The following is a 26,030-nucleotide window of genomic DNA, read 5'->3' as shown; positions in this document are numbered from 1 at the left end:
CCAACGTGAATGAGGTGTTCGCCGCCATTTTGCTCTCACTTCCGTGTCTGTATCTGAGTTGAACTTCTGTAAAGTTTTAACATAAAAACGTGAATTATGGCGGGACGCATGCCTGCTGTTGTCCTTGATAATGGCACAGGGTAAGTTATCTACCCATTGAACATGTTATTATCTAATATTGCCTTGAACATCTTGCTCTAAATGAAAAAATCGTGACTCTGTTCTGATTGAACTGGGGTGTGTACTGCACTTCCTGTTAGATCGGCAAAAGCTGGGCGTGCTCTGGATACTTCAATAACGAACTGGCTATAAACACAGGGAATCCTGTTTGTTGTATGCGATGATTGTCACTACTGTAGTGTGATTCACTCGGCACGGAACGCCATTTTGTGAATTTTTGGCATTTCGGGTCGTCGCTTCAATGATGTGGTTACATTTTGAGGAAGTACCAGTACATACAATTACCTCATAACTGACTGTGTATTTCACATGAAACATTACCATTACAAACTTTGTGTAATATATGCTATTCCGGGTCCTACCTCTGCCTACCATACCCCTCATACTGTGTAGCTTAGGGTAGCGTCATGATCAATATACATACATGTATGTACATAAATCTATCAGCCCATAATCCACATTCTAAAAGACTCAAATCAAAATCCGGTTTGGTCAGAAAATGAAGCAAAATATTTCATTGCAAAATGCAACAAATACTAATTAGTATCGCCATTGATCACTTAAAAATAAATCGGCTAATAGATTGCGCTATTCGTTTATTTTGATTCAATATCCAAAAGGATACCACTTTGCAATAAAAATTAGTATGTTCCTGCTTCCTTTTCTAGAGCATTAACATAAAAAATATAGTCTGAAACTACATACAATGACTTATCATGTAAATAAATATACTATCATTAGTGATTCTTGTACAATCAGAAGTACATTTTACATTTTTGTTCGTATAAAAGGTACACCAAGATGGGTTATGCTGGGAATACAGAACCACAATACATAATACCATCAGGTAAGGATAATGTGTTGGATTTATTGAATATCAAAAAATGCATTACCGGTACTGTTTTCAGTTGACTGAATGTATTCATGCAGTTATGCAATGGTGTTGATTTGAGTCAAAATCACTTGCAATTTGATGCAGGGAAATGAATAATTAATAATGGATGATTGTGCTTAAATCATTTTGCAAATGTATGAATTTCTTTATTCGGCCTGTAATCACTCAGAAACTACAACGATCAAACACATTTGGAATCAGACCATCTTCCACATAAGATTGACTCTACACACTGTTGTATGGTTCTGTTATTAGTCATTCTACCCAGTTATAATCAATAATATCGTCCTGTGAAAACTTATCTTAATACAACTACATGTATATTCGATTGTGACATGTGTCAGTGTTCTCCCCAGGATGTAAACAGCGTGGCGGTCCCGCCACAGTGCTTCGATTTGCCGCCACACCGGTCTGACACCACCACGGTGATTAGCAAGACTGCCACAGTGCTTTTTTCATTGGGGATCTTGTCACGCCTGTCGGCCCGACCAGCACTCAAAATCAGCGACCACCACGGAAACGCTTCCGACCAAGACTATTGCCATATTGTTATTATACTTACGTACCGACCGACACGCATCCTGCCAGTCGTGGATAATAATTTGTAAACAATAGACATAGTCTCGGGATTGAACAATACAAGTCAATTTTGTAAAATTAGCACCTCTTTGTTTGTAAGTAAATACTTTCTGACGATAGACGCAGTCTTTAGATTGAAAGCTAAAACTCTTTCAAAATCAATTCCACCCGATGTAACATGGGCAAAGCAAAGTTCACGATCAGTTTACGCTACTCAAGAAAAAACAACGTGTTTATTGCGTGATTGGGTAAAATACATTTGAACTGTTATCATCGTGAATCATGTAAAAACTCTTCTTTCAAGACTTCTTTTATCTTTTAAAAATTTCTAATCACCTCTTTTGAAAACCATCATGCAGTTTTCATCTGAAATCCATACCAACACATCGTGCTACGACATCGCTTTACTTCCGCAATGTAATTTTTATGATCACGATTATTTGGAAAACTTCGGGTTCTATCGGCATTACCATGCGGCATTCTGATTCGTTGATGGCGTTTTTGACCCACCGGGTCAAAGGACACATGCCGGTCAACTGATGTGTCATAACTATCATGGCGGGTCTGTGTTTTTCACCGAAGTGATCGAGTGATCAAAAATAACTTCTCCCGATAAAACTAGTTCAAATTTTATGTTTTTTTCATATAAAAAAAGAAGTATTTAATTTTTGCATGGCATCATGACCGAGTAAGAGGAATTATTGGTATAACTGGTGTATAACATCGCGAAGTAAGTTATGTCACGTCGTAATTTTGATGATCGTTTGGAAGTGTTATTTGTTCGTTGTAGAAGCTGATCGTCGGAATAATAACCAGCAATCCGCCAAATAATTACAAATTTTGTAGTAAATAAGATCATGAAAGTGGTGAACATAATCCTGGCTCAAACGTTTCAAATTAGTTTCATTTAACCTTTTACAATTTATTTGTTTCTTTTTAGTCTGCAGCATTTGCATTTCGGGAATGTTAAATTTTTAAATTCAAGCTCTTCTAAATTGTGAAACGTAATATTTTGACTCCAAAAAAAAATATATTTGCACTGTGACGGAGCTCATTAATATTACAAAAGTACCCAAAATAAAAGTGTTTATAACACTGTGTGAAACAAATAAATATATGCCACTTTGTTTTTTAAATGTATGTTGTTTATTGTGTGGGTGTAAATGTGCTTTGGTCAATTTCTATTATTATGTAAATGATATGCAAATTATATGCAAATCAGGCTGCCACAGTGGTTTAAATTCCTGGGGAGAACACTGTGTGCAGGGGCGAATCTAGATTTTTTTTACCTGGTTTGTTTCGATGTAACATAACAAAATACCCCCCCCCCCCCTCCCCAAATACACATATCTTCACATTTTAAGAAGTTTGTACATACTTTGGTATATGCTGAAAACTGATTGAATACTGGATTAAGGAGATGATAAATTGTTCGGTTAATTGTTAATTAAAGTTTGAGTTACAAAATTTGAAAGAGAAAAAAAATATATGTTGCCTGTAACTCGATTTTTGGTTAAATGTTATTTAAAATTCGAGTTACTTAATGTGGACGTTCAACAAAAACCAATATGTTGCCCGTAACTCAAAGTTACCGGGTAATTGAACATCGAGTAACTCCATGTTTTCGTAACTTGATGTCCGTAACTTGAACAATTCAGTATCTTCTGATTAACTGTCATTACCCGAAAAATCACGTGTACTTCTTCATCACAATGTTTTTTGCTGAGAATGATGACACAATACAAAATGAAATTAATTTCAAGGGCAATAATTGTTGTTCAAAAACAACATAGTAAATGAACCATGTATATTACTTGTATATACGTTGTGTGGTACCCATATCAAACATGAATTACTTATCATCTCTAACCATCAATTGTTGAAAATTAGTATCCATTACATCAACAATGCTGAAGTGTTTTGAGTCACTAAAAGTATTTACCTCATTGTGTTTTTAAAAAATTACAAACTTACTATTTTATTTATATTTCCAGCTATTGCAGTAAAGGAGTCGGCTAAAATCGGGGATCAGAGACGTTTAGGCCGTGGTGTTGAAGATTTAGACTTCTATATTGGTGATGAAGCAGTTGATAGACCTAATTATGCTACCAAGGTCAGTCGTGATTGGCTCACATTTTCTCTTTCTCATCGTCTCTACTAATACAAAGTTATTCTGACAGCTGTATGTACAAGAAGAGTATTGGCGCAGTGTTTTCCTAGGTACATTATTGGTGCCTTAGATAATTTGCATATCAAAAGAATATCAGTAGAGATCTATTGTATTCATCAGGGCTCGAAAATTCATATCGCCCGACGCCCGTGACAGGTAAATTTTCAGTCAGGACAAGTCTAAATGCAAATGTGATTGCCCGTCGGACAACTGAAATAATAAGACCATTGTCTTTGTGGTTTACTCCAGTCACATCAAATTTGCTTTCCCAAAGTGCTACATTGTAAAGAAAAATAGTTGATACAAATTGTTTTTCATTGCGTAGATAATTGCGTACAAGGTAGTCCATATATGCAACCATTTAGAAGCAAGTAATAATCATATCAAGTATGCTATCAACTACAACAAGAGTTTCAAAAGTTTTATTACACAGAATTAAATGTTAAAAATGATCAAAATAAAGATAAAGTAAAAGTGTTCTTACTTTCTGACAATATTAAGTAGGTTCAGTGATATGTAATAACAAATGCTTGAAAAATTGCGATGTAAATATCGCGTATCTGCAAAACAAAATGGCTGCCATTTTAACACACTGAAAGTAGCTCGAGCATAAAAAATGACTTATTTCGTTTTAATTTTCAAAAATATTGATTTCATGCAATTATTCAAGGTAATCCAATTTTCAAATATAAACAAAATCTTAAACTAAAGCATATGTTGTATTTTCTACAAAATAATGTTTAGTTGGATGAATACAGCAGTTGGTAACAGGGCTTTCATTAAGTTTAAGAGTAGAAGGTAAATGTAATATAGTAGGAGGACACAAAAGGAAATTTTTTTTTTGTCCGCATTGCACTACGGACAGGGAGGGAGGGTTCTTTTTATAATGATTAATATTATATTAAAATACACACATACTAGTTCGCTATCACACAATATAAGCAGAAAACATTAATTACAATTAACATAATCATTTTAATATAAGTTATTTCAACCATACATGTATGTAAAATCAGATTAACCGGTATTTCCACGACCTTGTGCTCATTTGAAATAAGCATCACAGTCAGAGTCCGAGTCAAGTTCATCATCTGTTCCGTATAGGCATCATCTTCAGACTGACTGAGATCCAACTCCGTCAAAGCTCTCTGAGTTTCACATCTAATTTCATTAAGTACATCTACATGTACAGGATTCAGATTGCTAACTTCATGCTGACTTGGACTACTAGCTGCAACATGAATACAAAGATTGTAAATATGCTAACCAATTGATGATCCAATTTCAATCAAGCAATTATTTAATTAAACTTTAGATTAGAATAATACTTATAATACTTGGTGTGGATGACACTAACAATAACTTTCTATTTATTGTAGAGTAATTATAAATGTATAAATATTATACCACACATGGTAATACAGCACTGGAAACATTACAATATAGAATATAATGATAAATTTATTTGACATAAATTATAAATATCAGACCCCCCCCCCCCACCCACCCCAAATAATAAGTACAAATACTTTACCAACACCAATACACCCAACACAATTTAGTTGCAACTTACCCACTTCAAATATTCAATCTCTCAACATTGATTACATCTAGAAATTAAATTATTAGCGGTAAATGATTAGCGGTAATATAAATCAAAATTGTTATTATTTATATGGCGCCGCTAACAGTGTGACATTGGCGACAAAATATAAATTAAAAGTAGACTTATCACATTCAAAAAAAATAAAAATAAAAGTTGACGTGAACCCAATCCATCCCAAACCCTCTCATGTAGCAGCACTAGCTATCAGAGTGTAAGTTGTTACGGCCGATGGACGCCGGTCACAGCAATTACGTAGCTACGTAAAACACCGGCGTACTAATTAGTAATTGACTTCAAAACAATAAAAATACAAGTGGCTTCCTATTATTTTCTGACAAATGTGATCGAACTCTGACTGTAACAATGTAATTACTTACCCTTGATCCGCTTAAATCCCGAATCCAAAAGGGACTTCTGATTTCCGGGACGTGACAAAGCAAACTTTTTTCTTTTGTCCGCCATTTTGATTTACCGTGGCAGTGCTTTGTAAATAGTACGCGAGTTTTGATTGGCCGATATTACGAAGCTGACCGGGAAAGAACCAATAGGATTGCTCGTTTCGAACAATACTCGTTATGGCTTGCACAAAAGGTCGCCAAAGGTCAAACTGCGTAAATTTAATGATCACATTGCGTACGTAATTTGTTATATCTAGGGAAGCCTCAGAACGCATGTTTTAGTTCTATGGGACATGATTTTATGGTTTCATCTTCAAAGGAAAAATAAACATTTTGTTTTGATTTTAATAAAATATTTAATAATAAAGTAGCCGGCAAACCCGCAGCAAGTAGGCGGACACTTTGGCCGGTTGCCGGCTGTTAATGAAAGCCCTGGGTAAGTGAGCGTTAGGTGACAGTTAACTTGATGGGCTCATACCACTAATTGAAACTCCATAGAAGACAATGTTAATATATGATGAGATTGCTCTATGAAAATAATAAACAAGGTTGAAAACATGGCTCTAAAATGGGAAATCAACATGCCTGTAATCAACCACATGAAAAAACGCACATGTTGGCCAGCTCAAACTGCAGGAACTGCACCTAGAGAAATCACTGGAAAAACGCAAAGATTAGAACATCCAAATACACACTTGATAATCTCACAGGTACACAGCCGCTAAGTAGTAGACAAAAGACCACATGTTAAAGTTAGGGAAATAATAAATAAGTAAACCGAAATTTTTTTTTTTTTTTTTTTAATTATACTTTTTATTCAAGTGACATTTTGAAATTCTCGAGCCCTGTTCATGTTCTGGTAATGATGCTACTCAATTTTTTTAGCTCCGCTATCGACTTTGTCAAGCGAGACTTATCATATGAGTGAGTGTCCGTCAGCGTACGTGTCAACTTTTCACCTTTTCGAGTTCTTCTTGAAAACTACAAGTCTAAATGCTTTGATACTTGGTGTACATGTACCTTGGGTAGACCTCTCTTAGATTTCATGATGATATCTCAGTGTTCTTCACGAGGGGTTTAAGAGGGGCGCAGCGCCCCTCTTTAATTTATTTGCGCCCTCTTCAATTTGTAGCGCCCCTCTATTTATCTTCAGCACCCTTGGTGAACAGCTGTTTCACGAGTCCCGGAAAATGTCCCGACGACGTTATTGAGAGACCTTTTATTAATTGACAGGCGATAAAACAAAGAACTAAGAGACAGATAGTGGCATAGATGACAACTAGGACAATTGAATGGATGTCTGTGGAAAAACTGGCTGAATAAATAAACCAAAAACAATGGCTGGATGCGTGAAGTGATTGTCACAAACATTGCGTTAATCACGCAATTGGAGAGTCAAAACACAGTCCCTCTATAGGGAGTGTGGTCAAAACAAGTTTCCTCATCATTCCTGAATTAGCTTAGATACTTGAGAACAAAAGAACCAGCAACAATTTATTGGTCAAATTGCTTGTTACTTGCCTTTTATTGGCGAAAAGTAAAAAGAATCAGCAAATAAACGTACGGTAAACACTGAAACAACATGGATGACATCAAGTGGTTTAATTAATTCATAGAAATAATTCAAGAACATTAATACCGGTATAGTACTTGTACACAGTATTTGAGGTTGATGTAAATATAAAAGTGCTAAGATTTGTCTTTGAAATGTTTAATTGGTATGCTAATTATATGCAAATTAGATATGCTTCTTTAAATTTTATTTGTGGAGAACACTGTATCTTTATTTCTCTAATTTAGGTAAATATTTTTGTCATTTTTGGTAAAAAGTGATATTTTGGACTTCTTGTTGAAAACAGCAAGTCTGATTGCTTTGATACTACAGACCCGCCAGAAAGTATTTACGCACCTGTCATTTGATCGTTTTCGTAACTAAAAATAACAATTCCGGGTAACATGATGTGTTGACTTTAAAATATACTAAATTTAAGAAGAACTAGTGCATTTTAGTCAAAGTAAAATGATTGATTTGTGTTTAGTTTTTTTGTATGTAGACGCTTTTTCAGTGAGCGAAAATCGCCATGGTTAACTCTATGGGAGCGCGCTCATTTGCATATCATTTGCATCTCATTAAAACTTCGCACCATAAAACATGTGCGATAGTCGTGTCTTTTCTCATGCAAATTTAAACCAATTGGGAAGCTGAAATTATTTCAACACGCGCTTCTGGGCGGGAATACCTGTCAGTTGTAGTTCATGAATATTCCTATCGAGGTCATAGTGTCAGATACGTAATTTTTATTTACAAACATTGAGCCTTGCCAAAAGTTAGGGAAATGTCAGAATTTACTAAAGGGAACATTGAAGCACTGTATACAGAAGGAGTGTCTAATAGGGAAATTGCAAGAAGACTGAGAATTTCTGAAGGCTCCATACGTTTCAACCTGCGAAAACTTCGTCTGCGAGGTAGTATGGGCAATCGTCGTCGATCAGGTCGACCAAGGCGTACAACGCAACGCGAAGACCGGCTACTCATCAGGTCTAGTTTAGCGAATCGGTTTCACACCGCCCGTGATTTGCGTGCCAATTTTAATCAACTCACTGGGAAAAGATTGAGTTTGAGCACTATAAAATCAAGACTATATAAGGATGGTAATCTTCGCGGCTGTGTTGCAAACAAGAAACCTAAACTACAACCTCGACACATCGCAGCGCGGTTGCAATTTGCCAGACAACACATCGACTGGACTCCGGCGCAGTGGGCTCAAGTTATCTGGTCGGTCGAATCAAAGTTTACGGTGTTTCGTAGCCGTGGAAGATTATTTGTACATCGAAGACCAGGTGAAGAGTACGAGCTGAAATGCATTAAACCTACAATAAAATTTGGTGGTGGTAGCGTCATGGTGTGGGGATGTTTTTCGGCTACCGGCTTAGGGTCGCTGGTCCGTGTACCGACGACCATGAACCGATGGAAATATTTGGATATCCTGCAAAACGAAATGATACCGTCGGCACTAAGACTCGTTGGACCCAATTTTCATTTCCAACAGGATAATGCCCCCGTTCACACAGCATTGGCAGTGAGGGATTTTCTAAATAATCCACAAGAGTACGGATATTTTTTCGACAACTTTACCACTTTGAATTGGCCTGCACAGTCTCCAGATTTGAATCCCATTAAGAACCTCTGGGAGTTGATCGATTTAGAGGTGCATTCCCGACCAGTTGCTAACATCGAGGATTTATACGCGAGTATAATGGAAGCTTGGGGACAGTTCCAAGTGAACATGTGTCGGAAACTCGTCGATACCATGCCAAAACGGCTCAGAGAAGTCATCCAGCGAAGAGGTGGACACATGCATTATTGACAATCGCCGCGTTCTATGTCTTCATGAATATTCATGAGCTTGCTTTTACACGGTATTCTCCATAGAGAATTCGAACGTTTTTTCACTGTTTCGTTCAGACTGCCGTTTTTATTCAATCCTGCATGACAATGACAATTTTGTTGTTTTTATTGTGTGTAAAAACGCATATTTTATTAGATATATAAATATATTTATTCAAACCGTTATTGAGTTTATTTTATTGTATGATATCGTAGGTAGTAGTTGCCTGTAGTGTGGTGCGTAAATACTTTCTGGCGGGTCTGTATATAGTGACTTCAGGTAGACCTCTCTCATATTTGTTCATTTTCTAATGATATCTTCAGTTCTTAATTGAAATGTACATTGCTAACAGCGGAGATCTCTCATTGTCAGACTGCTTGTTTTTGATCCCCTATTGTTCATCATCATAAAACCTACACAGCACCTGATGTTTATTGCAAGAGATATAGTAGAATATTATTTCATTACACCTTTCTGCTTGAAGATCTCTTTGCCTGGTGTTTCTTGCGTGTGCTCTTTTCCTTTTTTCTTAAGGGCTCAAGGTAAGGGCTTGTCTGGTGTTTGATGCAGGTTTTCGTAGTGAGCGTCTTATCCATCACCATTATAATGCTCTTACGTGAACACTTGACACTTAACTGTGTGTCTATATGAGTGTAATTATTCAAACACATGTTCATAATTTCAGTCCAAATCTAAAGGTGTAAAGCTGCACTTTTTAGTCCTCGTTCGGACGTAGTCCGAAAGCGGGGACTTATGTTTTGCCCTGTGTGCATCCGTGCGTCTGTGCGTCCGTGATCACCTGTATTTCGAACATGCATGGACCGATTAAGTTCAAACTTCACTCATACATCACACATTATATGGGACATATGCACATACATTTTTTTCATGATCCGATTAATGATAGCCGAATAGCGGCCATTTTAAGACCGAAAATGCATCAAAATCGCACATTTTCACCATTCCATCTGAAACATGCCTGGATTGATCGATTTCAAACTTCACGCACACAAGGTACATCATGTCACAAATATGTATGTGCATTTGTTTCATGATCTCATTAACGATAGCCAAATGGCGGCCGCTTTAAGACCGAAAATGCATTGAAATCGCACATTTTCACCATTCCGGACCCGGATCTCAGTTATGCATGGATGGATTTTGTTCAGATTTAGTACAATGTGTTGTACATATGCAGGTGCATTTCGGATCAGATTCGGATCACTTTCAGTGGTCTGAGATTTCTGCTTTGAATGTATATGTCACTCAAATATGAACAGAATGGGGACGTGTCATTGACACTGACTTGTAGTCATAGTTGTTGTTGTTGCGTCCTCTCTTAGTGGTTATGTAATGTGCAGAACTGTATACATGTAGACATAATGAAAGAAAAATTGTGTGCCAACTTCATGATGCCTCCTTACATAGTGGGGTACACATACTACCGAGTACTAGTACTTATAGTATGCAGTATTGTGCAAATGATTGCTCCGCGATCATCTAAAATTAGATCATCATTTACTGTATTTTCTTTTTGTGTTGTACATGCAATTGTGTAAGTGACGTACGTACACATGTAGGTTAGTGCTCAAAATATCAAATATTCATATTAATGATCAAGTGCATAATAAATTCCATTTTTGGTTTATATTTGCCTCTATTAGAGCAAATATAGTATTGAAGGGTGATGTTTTCAGTCAATATTGTGTTTTATAAATCATCGCTATCATAGTCGGAGGGTTTTATGATAGCTTTACGTTACCAAATGAGAAGGTAAACTTCTTTTCACAAGTAATTTCATTTCAACAAAAAGCCTTCAAAATTAAATAATTTTGTTTAATTCTGATTAATGGTGATTAATAACAACAACAAGCCGGTAGGCTGGTTGGCAATCCGCTCCGCTCAAAAACAAGCACCATGTTTTTGGCTGTTTCCATGGTGTGACATAAACGTGAAGCTAACGTCGGTTTATAACTAATACGAAGTTCGCAAACACCATTCAGTTTTTGGAAGTCACTTAGTTTATTACTAGGACCACAATCACTCTCCTAGTCGAGTGACTGTGCTAGGACGTATTCTGCTGTTACATTTATTATTTCCAACCGTTTTGCGATAGCATTTTCTAGAATGAAGCGTTTCCTGTAAATGCCGGAAAGCGAAATAATGAAATAACGAGATGGTAAATATTTACCTAAAGTACAGTGTGTTGACCTTCATAATAATATACTTCATAATGCAAAACATTAGTCACGGTGAGTTATTCAAATATATGACTCCTAATCGAAAAATATGACCACAGTCCAGAATTTCAGACGGATATTAAGAAACCTAAGAGCATATCAAAAGCATTTACTCTAAAATATAAAAAAGAACTGCAGTCAAAAGTCAAGAATGCCAGCAAATAAAGGACTCTGCCCCACAATCCTTTGTGCGCGTTATTACGGACACGCGCAAAAAACTGTACCACGCTTGTCAAATCTGGGTCAAATATACAGTACGCTACTATCTTGCCACAGTGGAGTGTTCGGTGACCATTGAATTAGCCCGTGATTCATATTTTATGTGTATTAATTTATTCATCAATTTTCGCGACTGACAGTACTGCCCAAATTTTAGTCAAAAAAACGCAACTGGTGAAACGGAAGAGCATTGCCAGGCGATGGACACAGGGCTCTTTGGCGACGACCGCATAGAGGTCAAAATACGTGTTCTATTTTTACGCGTTAAATATGGCTCTTCCATTTCGCCCCCTCCGGAATGTTCTACTTTCACAGCCTAATCGCAGGTTTTTCGAAAAACGTCGAAAAAACACAAGAATTAGTAGAAATGTTCCTGTTTTGGGCGGATTATTGATGGAGAATAATGTCTTTATTACAAAAATGCTGAAAAACCGTGAGTTGTTGCCTTAGTTATTTTTTTATTGGCGAAAAACTGCGAACTCGGCAAATTTGGTTGCACAACTTCCCTTTATCATATACACCCAGCGACACTGATAAAACTGGTAGGAGGTAATACATTTCGGGCGAAAGTATTCAAAAATCAGTTTTTGGATGTTGCAATGGCAATGGTGGGCCAGGATTGTTTTCCAATTAGTGACGGCACGACCTACCTGTGAAGTATGAACAAAACCAGCCGAGCCAAAACAATCACAGAGGAGTTAAAAGCCGTTGCTGGGGAAAAGTTACCCCAACTTTAGGGTCAAATTTCTCGGTAATGAAAACAGATATCAAAAATTCAAATGGTAACTTTGTGCCCACACTCAAGCTGAGTAGAATGAGCTATGTCTGAAGTGTTTTATCCCAAATTTGTAGGAGGAGATACATTTGGCGCGAAGCTATCCAAAAATCAGTTTTTTGGCTGTTGCTATGGCAACGGTGGGCCAAAACTTTTTGCAGATTTTTCCTAATAACTAGGGTGAAGGTGTGACCTACCTGCCAAGTTTGAACGAAATCGGCCAAGCCAAAAAAATCACAGAAGAAATAATACGTGAACACTGGAACACTGGAAATGTACACACACAGACACACACACACACACACAAAACGACAAAAGTGATTATAAGGGCAATCCTAGCGGAGCGGATCGCCAATAATAAATGATACACAATGCCTGTTATGATGTTATTAGTAACAAGGCTGCAAATATGGTATCAACATTATTTCTGTACATCATGTAATGCACTAAATCAAAAAGTATTTGTTTATTAACAGTACCCAATTCGGCACGGTATTGTGGAAGATTGGGACTTGATGGAAAGGTTCTATGAACAAGCGATTTTTAAATATTTGAGAGCGGAACCAGAAGATCATTACTTTCTATTGGTAAGTAATAAATATCCACTGTATAGCACAGATACCTGTATATGGTATGCTGGCTAACCATTCATTCTTTTACCATACTGTATTTAATTGAGCTTGCATGAATGACATGTGAAGTGTCTTGATCAAACTAAGTCATATTTCAATGATCCAGTATACTGTAAAATACTTTATTTTAGCTGGAATTTATTTTCACTGAAAAAAACGTTTTGGGTGTTTTGTATGGAATTTATTTTCACTGATTTTTTCACAAGTTAAATGTAAAATGTAGGTATATTCGCCTGATTTTATTTTCACTGAATCATTCCTTCAGTGAAAATGTGAAAATTAATTCCAAGCTAAAATAAAGTATTTGACAGTACAATAATGCAATTGTTAACCATAGGAAAATTTCCGCTTACAACTTTTTTTTCTAATGTTTTTGGCCATGTTTTTGCATGTTTTGTATGTTTGACGGTGGCGTGGGGCAATAACCATTTGCTGCATCTTTGCTTGTCTAGCATCTTTGCTCGTCTAGCTGTTGAACTTGAATTGAACTCTGGCAGATTTCGGTTTTCTTTTGGCCCCAGTCGTATTGGAGATAATCTTCTGTTAATAAATGGGAGTAGAATGCTGTTGCGTAATCATAGCATAATACATTTTTTTATGGCTGATGTGTATTTCTGTTGGAGATGCACTTCTAAATGCACTTCTAAAAAGCAAATTCAGTATTTGTGCTGAAAATGTTTTATTTGCTTGGGGTTGAATAAAATAAATTCTCTTTTCGGTAATCTATGCATATTTCGGGAGAAATAGACTATTTTATTCAAATGAGCCTACAAATTAGCTATGGTCAATTCCACCAATGTAAATTTTTTACTTTGTTCACTTCCTTCTATGTAGTGAATGTTAACTGACTAAGAATACGTGTTATTTCTCACATCTGTAGTTAACCCAAAATGTAAATGCAACGACCATGGATTTTTGTAAATAATGAGAATTAAATAAATTTAAGTGAACTAAAGAACATACCTTCTTAGTATTTTTTTAAGGAAAAAAAGTGCAGAAAACTTTTGGCAAGAAAGTCTGGTGGTGAAAAGGTTAAATGCTCATAGCTTGTACCCAAATCATAAATAGTAATCCCTGTTTGTTGCATGTGTGACTATGCATAATGCATGGGGTGGGATGTTGTACTCTGCATAATAATGTGGTACAGTGGTTGGAATGTTTTAAACACCCCTGACAGCTGCTGATTCTGCTTTCCCTATTTTCAGTGCATGATTTGTGATCATATAATGCATTCTTTTTCTTTTATACTCTTTGCGTGTTGATTTGATGAATAAATGAATAAATAAATTTAAACCTTGTGAAAACTTGAGGATTTTGGGATAATAGAATTACTCTTCCATGTTGAATTAATGATTAATAGATCAAGAAATTATACCCCAGTAATTAAAAGTGTATCCCTCCATGGTAAAAATTTGGCATGTCTAAATTCTCCATCCATTTCAGCAATTTTGGTTTGAATAGCATTTTTTTACAATTGTGGCAATTACATTTTCGTGAAAATAGTTTCTGCCTGCTGAGGGCGCTGTCACATCAGACAGACAACTACTCAGACTGGGCAGGGCAAGTGATATGTGGGGGTTAGATATGTTTATTAAACATACAAGTAAATAAAAACAGAAAAAGAAGGAAATAGGAAATGTTTTTGATTTTCTGTTTTTTGTGATTTTCCCAAAAAAATAAAATAAATTTTTTCTTTATTGTATTGTATTATTATAGTTTATTCAATATTTTTTTTCTATTTTCAGACTGAGCCTCCATTGAACACACCAGAGAATCGTGAATATACTGCTGAAATAATGTTTGAATCTTTCAATGTTCCAGGTCTTTATATTGCTGTACAGGTAAATATATCCTCAGTTACATACATGTTTCACTAATCATATCAAGGGTGGTGGTCGCATTGTCAGGTGTGTAGGTTTAAATCCACCACAAGCAGCAGTGGTAACAAGATGGTTTTTAATCTGAAGAGGGAGCTCCTTGTCTGATGTGTCGGTTTGAAGCCACCACAAGCAGCAGTGGTAACAAGATGGTTTTTAATCTGAAGAGGGAGCTCCTTGTCTGATGTGTGGGTTTGAATCCATCACAAGCAGCAGTGGTAACAAGATGGTTTTTTTAATCTGAAGAGGGAGCTTGATGTGTGATTTTGAATCCCACATCAGACAGTACAATGTGCATGTAGTAAAAATTAGCAGTTTTTCATCTGAGAACAAAATTAAAATAGTGTTTTCACTTCTCAGGCTTCTCTTGACAAGCTCCAACGAGCTCTGTCCCATAAATGTAGATTTTATAACTTTGTATACATACAATTTACTTGTCTATTATTCAAATGATGTAATTGTACTATCTGATCATTGTAGGCTGTTTTAGCATTGGCAGCGTCATGGACTTCCAGACAGGTTGGAGAGCGTACATTAACAGGGACTGTCATTGACAGCGGTGATGGAGTCACTCATGTTATACCGGTGGTAAGTGTATCTTGTATTACCACTGTAAAATCTCTATTAAATGCCGCTTCTCTAATGATACGTCGCACCCATTCCAATTGAGAACCAAACATTTACCATTACTCATAATGTGTAGATGTTTTAATAGAAGCCGCATCCCCTCTGTTGCATTGTACCAATTTAATAGAAGCCACATCCCCTCTGTTGCATTGTACCAATTTAATAGAAGCAGCATCCCCTCTATTGCATTGTACCAATTTAATAGAAGCCGCAGCTTCTAATACAGATTTTACAGTACATGTAAACCCAAACCTTCTGTCTCTAGCAACACAATGTTTACTCGTATGCTAGTTTCCATATTGCAATATAATTAAATATTGGAGTGACAAGATATTATCAGACATAAAAATTCATACCTCTCAAACTATATATAAAAATGCATTCTAATGTAGCTTTGTACTTTTTGAGGCATTCGGTGAGTACAGGGTTTCCATGGGGGTGAGTACAGGGTTTCCATGGGGGTGAGTACAGGGTTTCCATGGGGGTGAGTACAGGGTTTCCATGGGGGTGAGTACAGGGTTTCCATGGGGGTGAGTACAGGGTTTCCATGGGGGTGAGTACAGGGTTTCCATGGGGGTGAGTACAGGGTTTCCATGGGGGTGAGTACAGGGTTTCCATGGGGGTGAGTACAGGGTTTCCATATGGGTGAGTACAGGGTTTCCATATGGGTGAGTACAGGGTTTCCATGGGGGTGAGTACAGGGTTTCCTTGGGGGTGAGTACAGGGTTTCCATGGGGGTGAGTACAGGGTTTTCATGGGGGTGAGTACAGGGTTTCCATGGGTGAGTACAGGGTTTCCATGGGTGAGTAGAGAGTTTCCATGGGTGAGTAGAGAGTTTCCATGGGTGAGTACACACACTCTAACAATTTTTTTTCTGGTCAATTTTCTTTTTAAATAAAAAAAAAATCTGGATTTTTGTGAACATGTAAAATAACAATAGAATTCTTCGTTTCCCTGCCAAGTTTGTGGACTTAAAATCCAACGAAATTGCTTAAAGGATTAAAATAATGAAATTGGTTGAACAGTATTTAGATAAGCAGGTGGTTAATAAGTCAATAGACATGTAGTCAAGAGTAAAGGTTCAATAGCCTGCAGTCTTTCCAGGAAACCCATGAGTGGGCCATGTTAGCAATTTTGTTTGGAGACAATCAGCACCATTATTCGCAATGTGTGAATGTAGTGCTTTTAAATACAGATCATTGACATTTAAAATCTGCATATTAAAATTGTGTCAGCTGGACCACCTTATACACTAGATTTTTAACTTTGAACATGATATAGTTTGGAAGTCAATGATATTTCTGGTTGATATTGCATTGTGGGAAAAATCTGATATATTTTTTTGTGTTTTCTTTATGCCACAATGTTGGTCACATGATGTATGTTTGTTTGCACCACCTACACGTACCATACTTGATATTGCAGGCTGAAGGCTACGTTATTGGCAGTTGTATTAAACACATACCAATTGCTGGTAGAGATATCACATACTTCATTCAACAGTTACTACGAGAAAGAGAAGTTGGTATTCCACCTGAACAATCACTAGAAACTGCAAAAGTTATTAAAGTAAGTGATGTATTTGGACAAGTTTTATTTCCTCCTGCCCTGCCCTGTCTTGGTGTCTTCAAGTCACTAGTGGTATTTTCTGATGATAAAGATCAGACTTTTCATAAAATACAGCTGTTCTTTTTAATGTTGGTCTACAATGCAAGCCAGTCTCGAATTGTTTTTTCTAGGCCTAAAAAAATACAGCCATGTTTCTGATCATAGCATAAACTTGTTTGGATTTTGTTGTTGTTGGAATCTTAAAGCGGGAGGATCGTCACACGAAGGAATTGAGTCCCAATTGACGATAACATGTGTTAAAAACGCAAAGGCTCATGGGTAGACGCTTGTTTGTAAACAGTGACACGCTATAGCCATCAGACGCATGCGCAGGTGTTGCGGGCAAACTTATGACAAGTTAAAATATGCATTGATTTTGGAGAACAAATTTACACCCTCTTTCCTTCAGAATTTATATGATGATTTATTTTTCATTCTTGTTACCAATGCGTCCCAACGAACTATGAACATTACCACTTTTGCTCAATTATAAGTATGTATCCAATAAAAGAGCTTGTACATGTACACCTCTATAATTTACTCACAGGTGTATGCACTAGTAATAAAGCAAATACGATACATACTTTTAAGGTTAGTTTTGTTGAGCACACACCCAAAGCAAAATTCAAAACTGCATGCATGACAGGAATTTTAGGTTGTTCAGATAAAAACTAACCGGCTAGTAACAAAATCACCCTTGATCTATCTCATGAATATGATTTCTACTAAAGTTTGGTTCATTGCCTAATTTACTACATATACTAACGTCTTTCACAAGCGTTGCAATTAAAAACAATTTTTGTTTTTTCCTTTAGGAGCGCTGGGGATACATTTGTCCCGATATTGTTAAGGAATTTGCCAAGTACGATACAGACCCTGGAAAATGGATTAAAAAATATGAAGGTGTCAACTCCATTACAAAGCAGTTATACTCAGTTGATGTCGGGTATGAACGATTTCTAGGACCGGAAATATTCTTTCATCCTGAGGTAAGTGGCATTGTTTAGCATTTTAATGGACAGGCCCTGGTTGATTAATATGGTAAGGTGCATTGTTTCGAATTCTGATGGACAGGACCTGGTTGGTTAATATTTTGAGATGTATTGTTTGGAATTCTGATGGACATGATCTGGTTGATTAATATGGTGAGTGACATTAGTTGGAATTCAGAAGGACAGGGTCTGGTTGATTAATATGGTAAGTGATATTAGTTGGAATTCAGGACAGGGTCTGGTTGATTAATATGGTAAGTGACATTAGTTGGAATTCTGATGGACAGGGTCTGGTTGATTAATATGGTAAGTGACATGAGTTGGAATTCAGAAGGACATGACCTGGTTGATTAATTTAGTACTTTACTCACTGCTTTACTACACGATTGGTAACCATGCAACTATGAAAAAAAACAAAATCTTAACAGTGTGAATCTAAGATTGTATAAAAGAACAGAATTAAATGTGTGTTTAATCTGAATTCCACAAACCAGCATCTACATGTATACTTAAATATGTGTCATGTGTGGATAAATAAATCAGTTACTTTGTTATAGAAAACATACATGGCTGATGAATATTTGATTCAATGTTCATCATATAGAAAGCCGAAAACTAACTTCAAACAAAGATTTAGCAAGTTAGAGATAGATTCTCATTGCGTACCAAGGTCATAAAAGTGTTTCGGTAATAACATATTTTATTGTGATTCTACAGTTTGCCAATGCTGAGTATACAACCTCTATATCGGATGTTGTTGATGATGTCATACAGAACTGTCCTATTGATGTAAGAAGACCACTATATAAGGTAAGAAAATCTGTTTGTTTAGCACACATAGTCTAGTTCAGGAGTGTCTGTTGACGTGCTCCCCTTCTACCATGTGTTGATCTGTGCAGAAATTGAGAAATCATGGATTGTTTTGTCAAAAATCGTATTCTACTGTATTTTAGATCCTAACCTTAAAAATATAAATATAAATATAGTAGCTATTTTTACAAATGTATGAGGGTTCAAACTCTTCAATACTGTGTGCTCAATTCCTTAAATATGATTTTCATGCAAACTAGGTTACGACTCTGACTAAATTATGTTGTTTAGGAGGTTCTGAGTGGGGTTTTAAAATTCAGGCTAGTACAGCTTTGGTCCTTGTGTCATGTGAGAAATTACAAGGTAGATACATTATTGGGAAAAACAAGTGGTGTACAATTAGAAATTCTTGGTGGAGGGTACATATTATGTTGCAGAATTTTATTTCTCATTCGTTTCATGATTGGATCTGAAATGGCCAACTGGCAGCCATCTTTTTTCAAAAATGTAAGGTGCATGTTCATTAGAATTAGTTTCACATTTGGATCAAAGATGGTTGACTGCCCAAACATGAATATGACTTCTGTGCCCAAGATGCACTATTTGCACACATTTGCACGGAACTGTCGCCTGGCACAAAAAATATTAAAAAAAAAAAAAAAAAGATGGTTGACTGGCAACCATTTTCTATTTTGGCCATACTATTATCACTTATGTCACTTTTTTTTGTCGCATACATCCCAACACATGCCTATGTTTATTTGTAAGTTGTAAAAAAAATGTTAGATTGCAAATTAAAACAAGTTTTGTTGGTACATGTGCATGTACTTGATGAGTCTATTATTCACTCTCGATTGATGATACACTAACAATTCATTCAGAAGTAATTTACCTGGTCACATGACCAGTGATTTACATATCCAATTTATTGCTTACATGTATGTAGCAATGTCCATAACAATTCAACCTGTGATCCAATGAAAGACAAACGTGCGGCCATCTTGCTTTTCAAACGTATTACTTTAACTTAGACATGAATAACATTTCCCGGAATTGCAACAGGGACTGTGTCATTAACATGTATACTATTTTGTTGCAGAATGTTGTGCTGTCTGGAGGTTCTACAATGTTCCGTGATTTTGGTCGTAAGCTTCAACGTGATGTAAGGCGTGTTGTTGACAATAGACTGAAAATTAGTGAACAGCTTAGTGGCGGTAGAATAAAGGTAAATTGGTAGACAAGTTTTCATTCCACCAAGTGTACACCAGTGGGCTGGATTTGAAAAATAATTCTGTAACATTTTTCATTCTCATGGATTATATTTGTTTTTAACATTGTAGATTTCTCTAAATGCAATAATATGTATGGTTTCAATATTGTGATATTTATTATTAATTGGTGAAATTCATTGAATTCTTGTCTAATGGGTTATTTTTTTCAGCCTAAACCAATAGAAGTGCAAGTTATAACACATCATATGCAAAGGTATGCAGTGTGGTTTGGCGGCAGCATGCTGGCTTCTACAGTAAGTACTCTTTTAGCTCCGCTGTCGACTTTGTCGAGCGGAGCTTATCATATGAGTGATTGTCCGTCGTCGTCCGTCGTCGTCGTCGTCGTCGTCCGTGTCAATGTTTTACTTTTTCGACTTCTTCTTGAAAACTACAAGCCTAAATGCTTTGATACTTGGTGTATATGTACCTTGGGTAGACCTCTCTTAGGTTTGTTCATTTCATGTTGATATCTTTAATTCTCTAATTTTGGTGAATATTTTTGTCATTTTTGGTAAAAACTGATATTTTCGACTTCTTGTTAAAAACCGCAAGTGCAATTGCTTTGATATTACATCTATAGGTACTACATGTGGACCTCTCTCAGATTTGTTAATTTTGTAATGATATCTTTAATTCTTTAATTTTGGTGAATATTTTTGTCATTTTTGGTAAAAACTGATATTTTCGACTTCTTGTTAAAAACCGCAAGTCCAATTTCTTTGATACTACATATATAGGTACTACATGTGGACCTCTCTCAGATTTGTTCATTTCGTGATGATATCTTCAATTCTCTAATTTTGGTGAATATTTTTGTCATTTTTGGTAAAAACTGATATTTTCGACTTCTTGTTAAAAACCGCAAGTGCAATTGCTTTGATATTACATATATAGGTACTACATGTGGACCTCTCTCAGATTTGTTCATTTTGTAATGATATCTTTAATTCTCTAATTTTGGTGAATATTTTTGTCATTTTTGGTAAAAACTGATATTTTCGCCTTCTTGTTAAAAACCGCAAGTGCAATTGCTTTGATATTACATATATAGGTACTACATGTGGATCTCTCTCAGATTTGTTCATTTTGTAATGATATCTTTAATTCTCTAATTTTGGTGAATATTTTTGTCATTTTTTGGTGAAAAGTGATATTTTCGACTTCTTGTTAAAAACCGCAAGTCCAATTGCTTTGATACTACATATATAGGTACTACATGTGGACCTCTCTCAGATTTGTTTATTTCGTGATGATATCTTCAATTCTCTAATTTTGGTGAATATTTTTGTCATTTTTGGTAAAAAGTGATATTTTCGACTTCTTGTTGAAAACTGTAAGTCCGATTGCTTTGATATTACATATATAGGTACTACATGTGGACCTCTCTCAGATTTGTTCATTTTGTAATGATATCTTTAATTCTCTAATTAATTTATTTTGGTGAATATTTTTGTAATTTTTGGTAAAAAGTGATATTTTCGACTTCTTGTTAAAAACTGTAAGTCCGATTGCTTTGATACTATTCATATTGTTCATTTTCTAATGATGTCTTCAGTTCTTTAATTGAAATGTGCATTGCTAACAGCGGAGCTATCTCAGCCGATAGGCTGCTTGTCTTGATTTTATTTTATTTATTGCCATACATAGCCTGAGAGTTGTGCCCTCCGCAGTGCTCCAAACCCAACACACGTCTGACAGAACGATGTAGTTTTTCAATTCCCCCGATGAGTTTTTGTCGGTACCAATCAAATTGCAAGATCGTCAGATAGTGACAGCCATCAAAGAGTAACTAATATTCACAGCAGAGTTTATTTGTTTGTTGACATAATGTGTGATAAGATGCTGGCAATTTTCCGTCCAATGTTTATCATCTTATTGCAAACAGGGCTTTGAACTGACAGTGTTACCATGACCACCAAAATTAATATTCATTGAAACTCATTGCAAGAAGGCATGGTGAACTTTGCAAATTCGTAGTATTGATCTTCTCGACGAGACATGCACTATTTTTTCAGGCGTAGTGAGGTCTGATGCCATTCGACAATTTCACTTTTTTGGTTGATACATGTATGTAAATTAAGTACTTGTGAACATCTAAACTAAAAATGGAACCCACTGTTTCCTTGCTAACTTGACACCCAGTAAAATGGGTAAAATTAATTTAATGGTGGACTGAGCTCACCTCTTATGATAGTTAAAAAGTAGCCTAAATTTTGCTTAATAACTGTAAAAATGTATTTGCAACGTCAAGCAATCGCATTTTTGTCGATGTAGGTACGGTACTACTATATTTATGGTAATTTATAAAATGTAACATTGTTTTAAAAATATATAATAGTGTAGAGAAAACAGAACTGATACCTGAACTGTCAAAAATGTTTTTTGATGTCATTCATCACTGTAGATGAATGAATTATTCAATGCTAAGTAAAACCCAGTGAAAATAAATGGTTTTACAGTATTTAAACCTTTATTTCCTGAACAATTATTGCTAAATGAGCAAGTTTTGTTTATCTGAATTCATGAATCACATTGTAATTTTCATTTTTTTTGTCTTTTACAGCCTGAATTTTATCAAGTATGTCACACCAAGGCGGACTATGATGAACATGGCCCTAGTATTTGCAGACATAACCCAGTGTTTGGTACTATGACATAAAAAACATGGGAACAAGTGGTGGCAACTTATTATAATCTCTTTTTATTACGGTACATTTAATGAAAATTGGATGTACAGTTGGTTTCTCTATCCTCACTGTATTGAAGTTTTGACTTTTGATTACAAAGTGCAAAGTACTGCAGATAATGCAGTTACGAATACACCCATAGTTTATCAATCAATTAGGTCAAAATTTTTGTAACAGTTATAGAAATATAATTACAAGTACATATAATATTCAGTTCAATTACTACAGTAATTTGTTGGTTGTCCGACACTGGTTCATGTGTAATACAACTTGAATCAAACAAATACAATTTTTTTTCTAAATTCGACAGTATTCCGGATCTCAAATTTGCAATGTACATTTGATCTGTGTACCATAGCCTCAACACTGTAATATGGATATTTGGAAAACTATAACAAAACTAGCCGTGAATTAGAATAATTTTATTACAAAAATCTTCATACAAAATGCAATACAAAAGTATCATAAGCATCTCTGATGTATGACTTTAATGTTTTACTCCTGTAGCATTGATTCAACATAGTTTGATCTGGGCTTTTAAATGAAGGATTCTGTTTTCTCGGGCTCTCTTATGAAATTATTTTGTAGTGGAAAGTATCATATTTGTGTGATTCCCATCAGAAAATCGCACAACTTCAATCCAAGTGAAAGTGCCACACCTATCAAGATAGATATTCTACTGTGATTGTATTAATTATTCACTGGGTTTCAATTTTTTATTTTCACTGAGAAAGGTAATCCCCACTACCGGTAATAAAAATTTATGTATGATTAATGAGACCACGATTTCTAATGTTTATAAAATTAGATGCCAATGAATTCTTTTACAGTATTTTGTTCACATAGCAGTGTGATGGGAGCGACACCGTAGGCAAACAGTACATCTTTTTAAGCCAAATCTAAATTATGTTTTTCCTGATTGATAAAAATTATTGTAAAGCAGTACAACACAGTACAATACTTATTAGCACAGTTGTTTGGTAAATGATTATTTATGACTAAACTGTGAACTCTACATAAGTGACCCTGGGTAATTATGCTTCTAAACCTTTTCTCGTGAAATTAGGACGCTTCAATAAATGGGTTAAATCAATTCCAAATCCTTTTCATGCATGTATAAATTTCTGCATACACATTCAGAATCATAAGATGAAGGCTTGCAACTTTATTTTCTATCAGCGTACACACAAATGTACTTATTATACTGTAAAATACTTTATTATTGCTGAAGGAATAATTCAGTGAAAATAAAATCCAGCAAATATATATTTTACATTCAACTCGTCAAAAAATCAGTAAATTCCATATACAAAACACCCAAAAAGTTTTTTTAGCAAAAATTAATTCCAGCTAATATAAAGTACTTGACAGTAATAAATATATTTTTATGATCAGCAAAGAATATTAACAAATCTATTCTGTAATCATTTCAAATAAAACCACTGACAGTATAGATCTTCATGATTAGGTACTGTTTGCGCCTTGAATATACAATACATTGTTCATTGCTGTGATAAATATACATGTACGTGTCTCTGTTAATGAAACAACTTACTGGTAACATTGTCACCGTAGGTTAGTACCAATGATTAAGCATAATTTTGTATCAACATTTGCATAAACAAATGAGATCAGTGTGACAGCCTCTTAAAGTTCATAGGACACAGCTATCTATGCTTGATGTGTGTATTTATAACTTCCACTTCTGTATATTTTAGTTAACGTTTTTTCATATAACGTTTTTTTTTAGCTCCGCTGTCGACTTTGTCGAGCGGAGCTTATCATATGAGTGATTGTCCGTCGTCGTCCGTCGTCCGTGTCAATGTTTTACTTTTTCGACTTCTTTTTGAAAACTACAAGCCTGAATGCTTTGATACTTGGTGTATATGTACCTTGGGTAGACCTCTCTTAGGTTTGTTCATTTCATGTTGATATCTTCAATTCTCTAATTTTGGTGAATATTTTTGTCATTTTGGGTAAAAAGTGATATTTTCAACTTCTTGTTAAAAACCGCAAGTGCAATTGCTTTGATATTACATATATAGGTACTACATGTGGACCTCTCTCAGATTTGTTCATTTTGTAATGATATCTTTAATTCTCTAATTTTGGTGAATATTTTTATCATTTTTGGTAAAAAGTGATATTTTCGACTTCTTGTTAAAAACCGCAAGTCCAATTGCTTTGATACTACATATATAGGTACTACATGTGAACCTCTCTCAGATTTGTTCATTTCGTGATGATATCTTCAATTCTCTAATTTTGGTGAATATTTTTGTAATTTTTGGTAAAAAGTGATATTTTCGATTTCTTATTAAAAACCAATAGTTCAATTGCTTTGATATTACATATTTAGATACTACATGTAGACCTTTCTCAGATTTGTTCATTTCGTGATGGTATCTTCGATTCTATAATTTTGGTGAATATTTTTGTCATTTTTGGTAAAAAGTGATATTTTCGACTTCTTGTTGAAAACCGCAAGTGCAATTGCTTTGATATTACATATATAGATACTACATGTGGACCTCTCTCAGATTTGTTCATTTTGTAATGATATCTTTAATTCTCTAATTTTGGTGAATATTTTTATCATTTTTGGTAAAAAGTGATATTTTCGACTTCTTGTTAAAAACCGCAAGTCCAATTGCTTTGATACTACATATATAGGTACTACATGTGAACCTCTCTCAGATTTGTTCATTTCGTGATGATATCTTCAATTCTCTAATTTTGGTGAATATTTTTGTAATTTTTGGTAAAAAGTGATATTTTCGATTTCTTATTAAAAACCAATAGTTCAATTGCTTTGATATTACATATTTAGATACTACATGTAGACCTTTCTCAGATTTGTTCATTTCGTGATGGTATCTTCGATTCTATAATTTTGGTGAATATTTTTGTCATTTTTGGTAAAAAGTGATATTTTCGACTTCTTGTAAAAAACCAATAGTCTTATTGCTTTGATATTACATATATAGGTACTACATGTGGACCTCTCTCAGATTTGTTCATTTTGTGATGGTATCTTCAATTCTCTAATTTTGGTGAATATTTTTGTAATTTTTG

The 26,030-nt window shown here is 35.3% G+C and overlaps 2 protein-coding genes across 2 annotated transcripts; one reads left to right on the top strand and one right to left on the bottom strand.

Moving 5' to 3' along the window:
- Positions 1-24,473, top strand: LOC100377137 (actin-related protein 3). The gene is made up of 12 exons (XM_002738511.4): positions 1-140; positions 972-1,027; positions 3,649-3,767; positions 12,928-13,038; positions 14,829-14,924; positions 15,441-15,548; positions 17,013-17,156; positions 18,011-18,184; positions 18,905-18,997; positions 20,097-20,222; positions 20,439-20,522; positions 22,832-24,473. Exons 1-12 carry the CDS (start codon positions 97-99, stop codon positions 22,925-22,927), a joined length of 1,251 nt encoding a protein of 416 aa, XP_002738557.1. The 5' UTR covers positions 1-96; the 3' UTR covers positions 22,928-24,473.
- Positions 4,203-5,905, bottom strand: LOC146729196 (uncharacterized). Its single transcript, XM_085496101.1, has 3 exons — positions 5,808-5,905; positions 4,847-5,055; positions 4,203-4,223 (listed from the first exon to the last, which is right to left on the bottom strand). Exons 1-3 carry the CDS (start codon positions 5,890-5,892, stop codon positions 4,203-4,205), a joined length of 315 nt encoding a protein of 104 aa, XP_085352227.1. The 5' UTR covers positions 5,893-5,905.
- Positions 24,474-26,030: the final 1,557 nt, after the last annotated feature.

This window comes from Saccoglossus kowalevskii, chromosome 22 (genome assembly GCF_978046115.1).
Source record: "Saccoglossus kowalevskii chromosome 22, keSacKowa6.1, whole genome shotgun sequence".
Taxonomy (NCBI): domain Eukaryota; kingdom Metazoa; phylum Hemichordata; class Enteropneusta; family Harrimaniidae; genus Saccoglossus; species Saccoglossus kowalevskii.
The sequence above is the reverse complement of the archived record's forward strand: the minus strand, read 5'-3'. Positions and strand labels throughout refer to the sequence as shown.

Coding starts and splice junctions, on each gene's coding strand:
- LOC146729196 (XM_085496101.1), bottom strand. CDS start 5,892: ATGGCGGACAAAAGAAAAAAGTTTGCTTTGTCACGTCCCGGAAATCAG. Junction 5,056..5,807: donor GGGATTTAAGCGGATCAAGG/GTAAGTAATTAC, acceptor TTCATGTTGCAG/CTAGTAGTCCAAGTCAGCAT. Junction 4,224..4,846: donor ACAAGGTCGTGGAAATACCG/GTTAATCTGATT, acceptor CTCTTGTTGTAG/TTGATAGCATACTTGATATG.
- LOC100377137 (XM_002738511.4), top strand. CDS start 97: ATGGCGGGACGCATGCCTGCTGTTGTCCTTGATAATGGCACAGG. Junction 18,998..20,096: donor TAAGAAGACCACTATATAAG/GTAAGAAAATCT, acceptor ATTTTGTTGCAG/AATGTTGTGCTGTCTGGAGG. Junction 20,223..20,438: donor TTAGTGGCGGTAGAATAAAG/GTAAATTGGTAG, acceptor TATTTTTTTCAG/CCTAAACCAATAGAAGTGCA.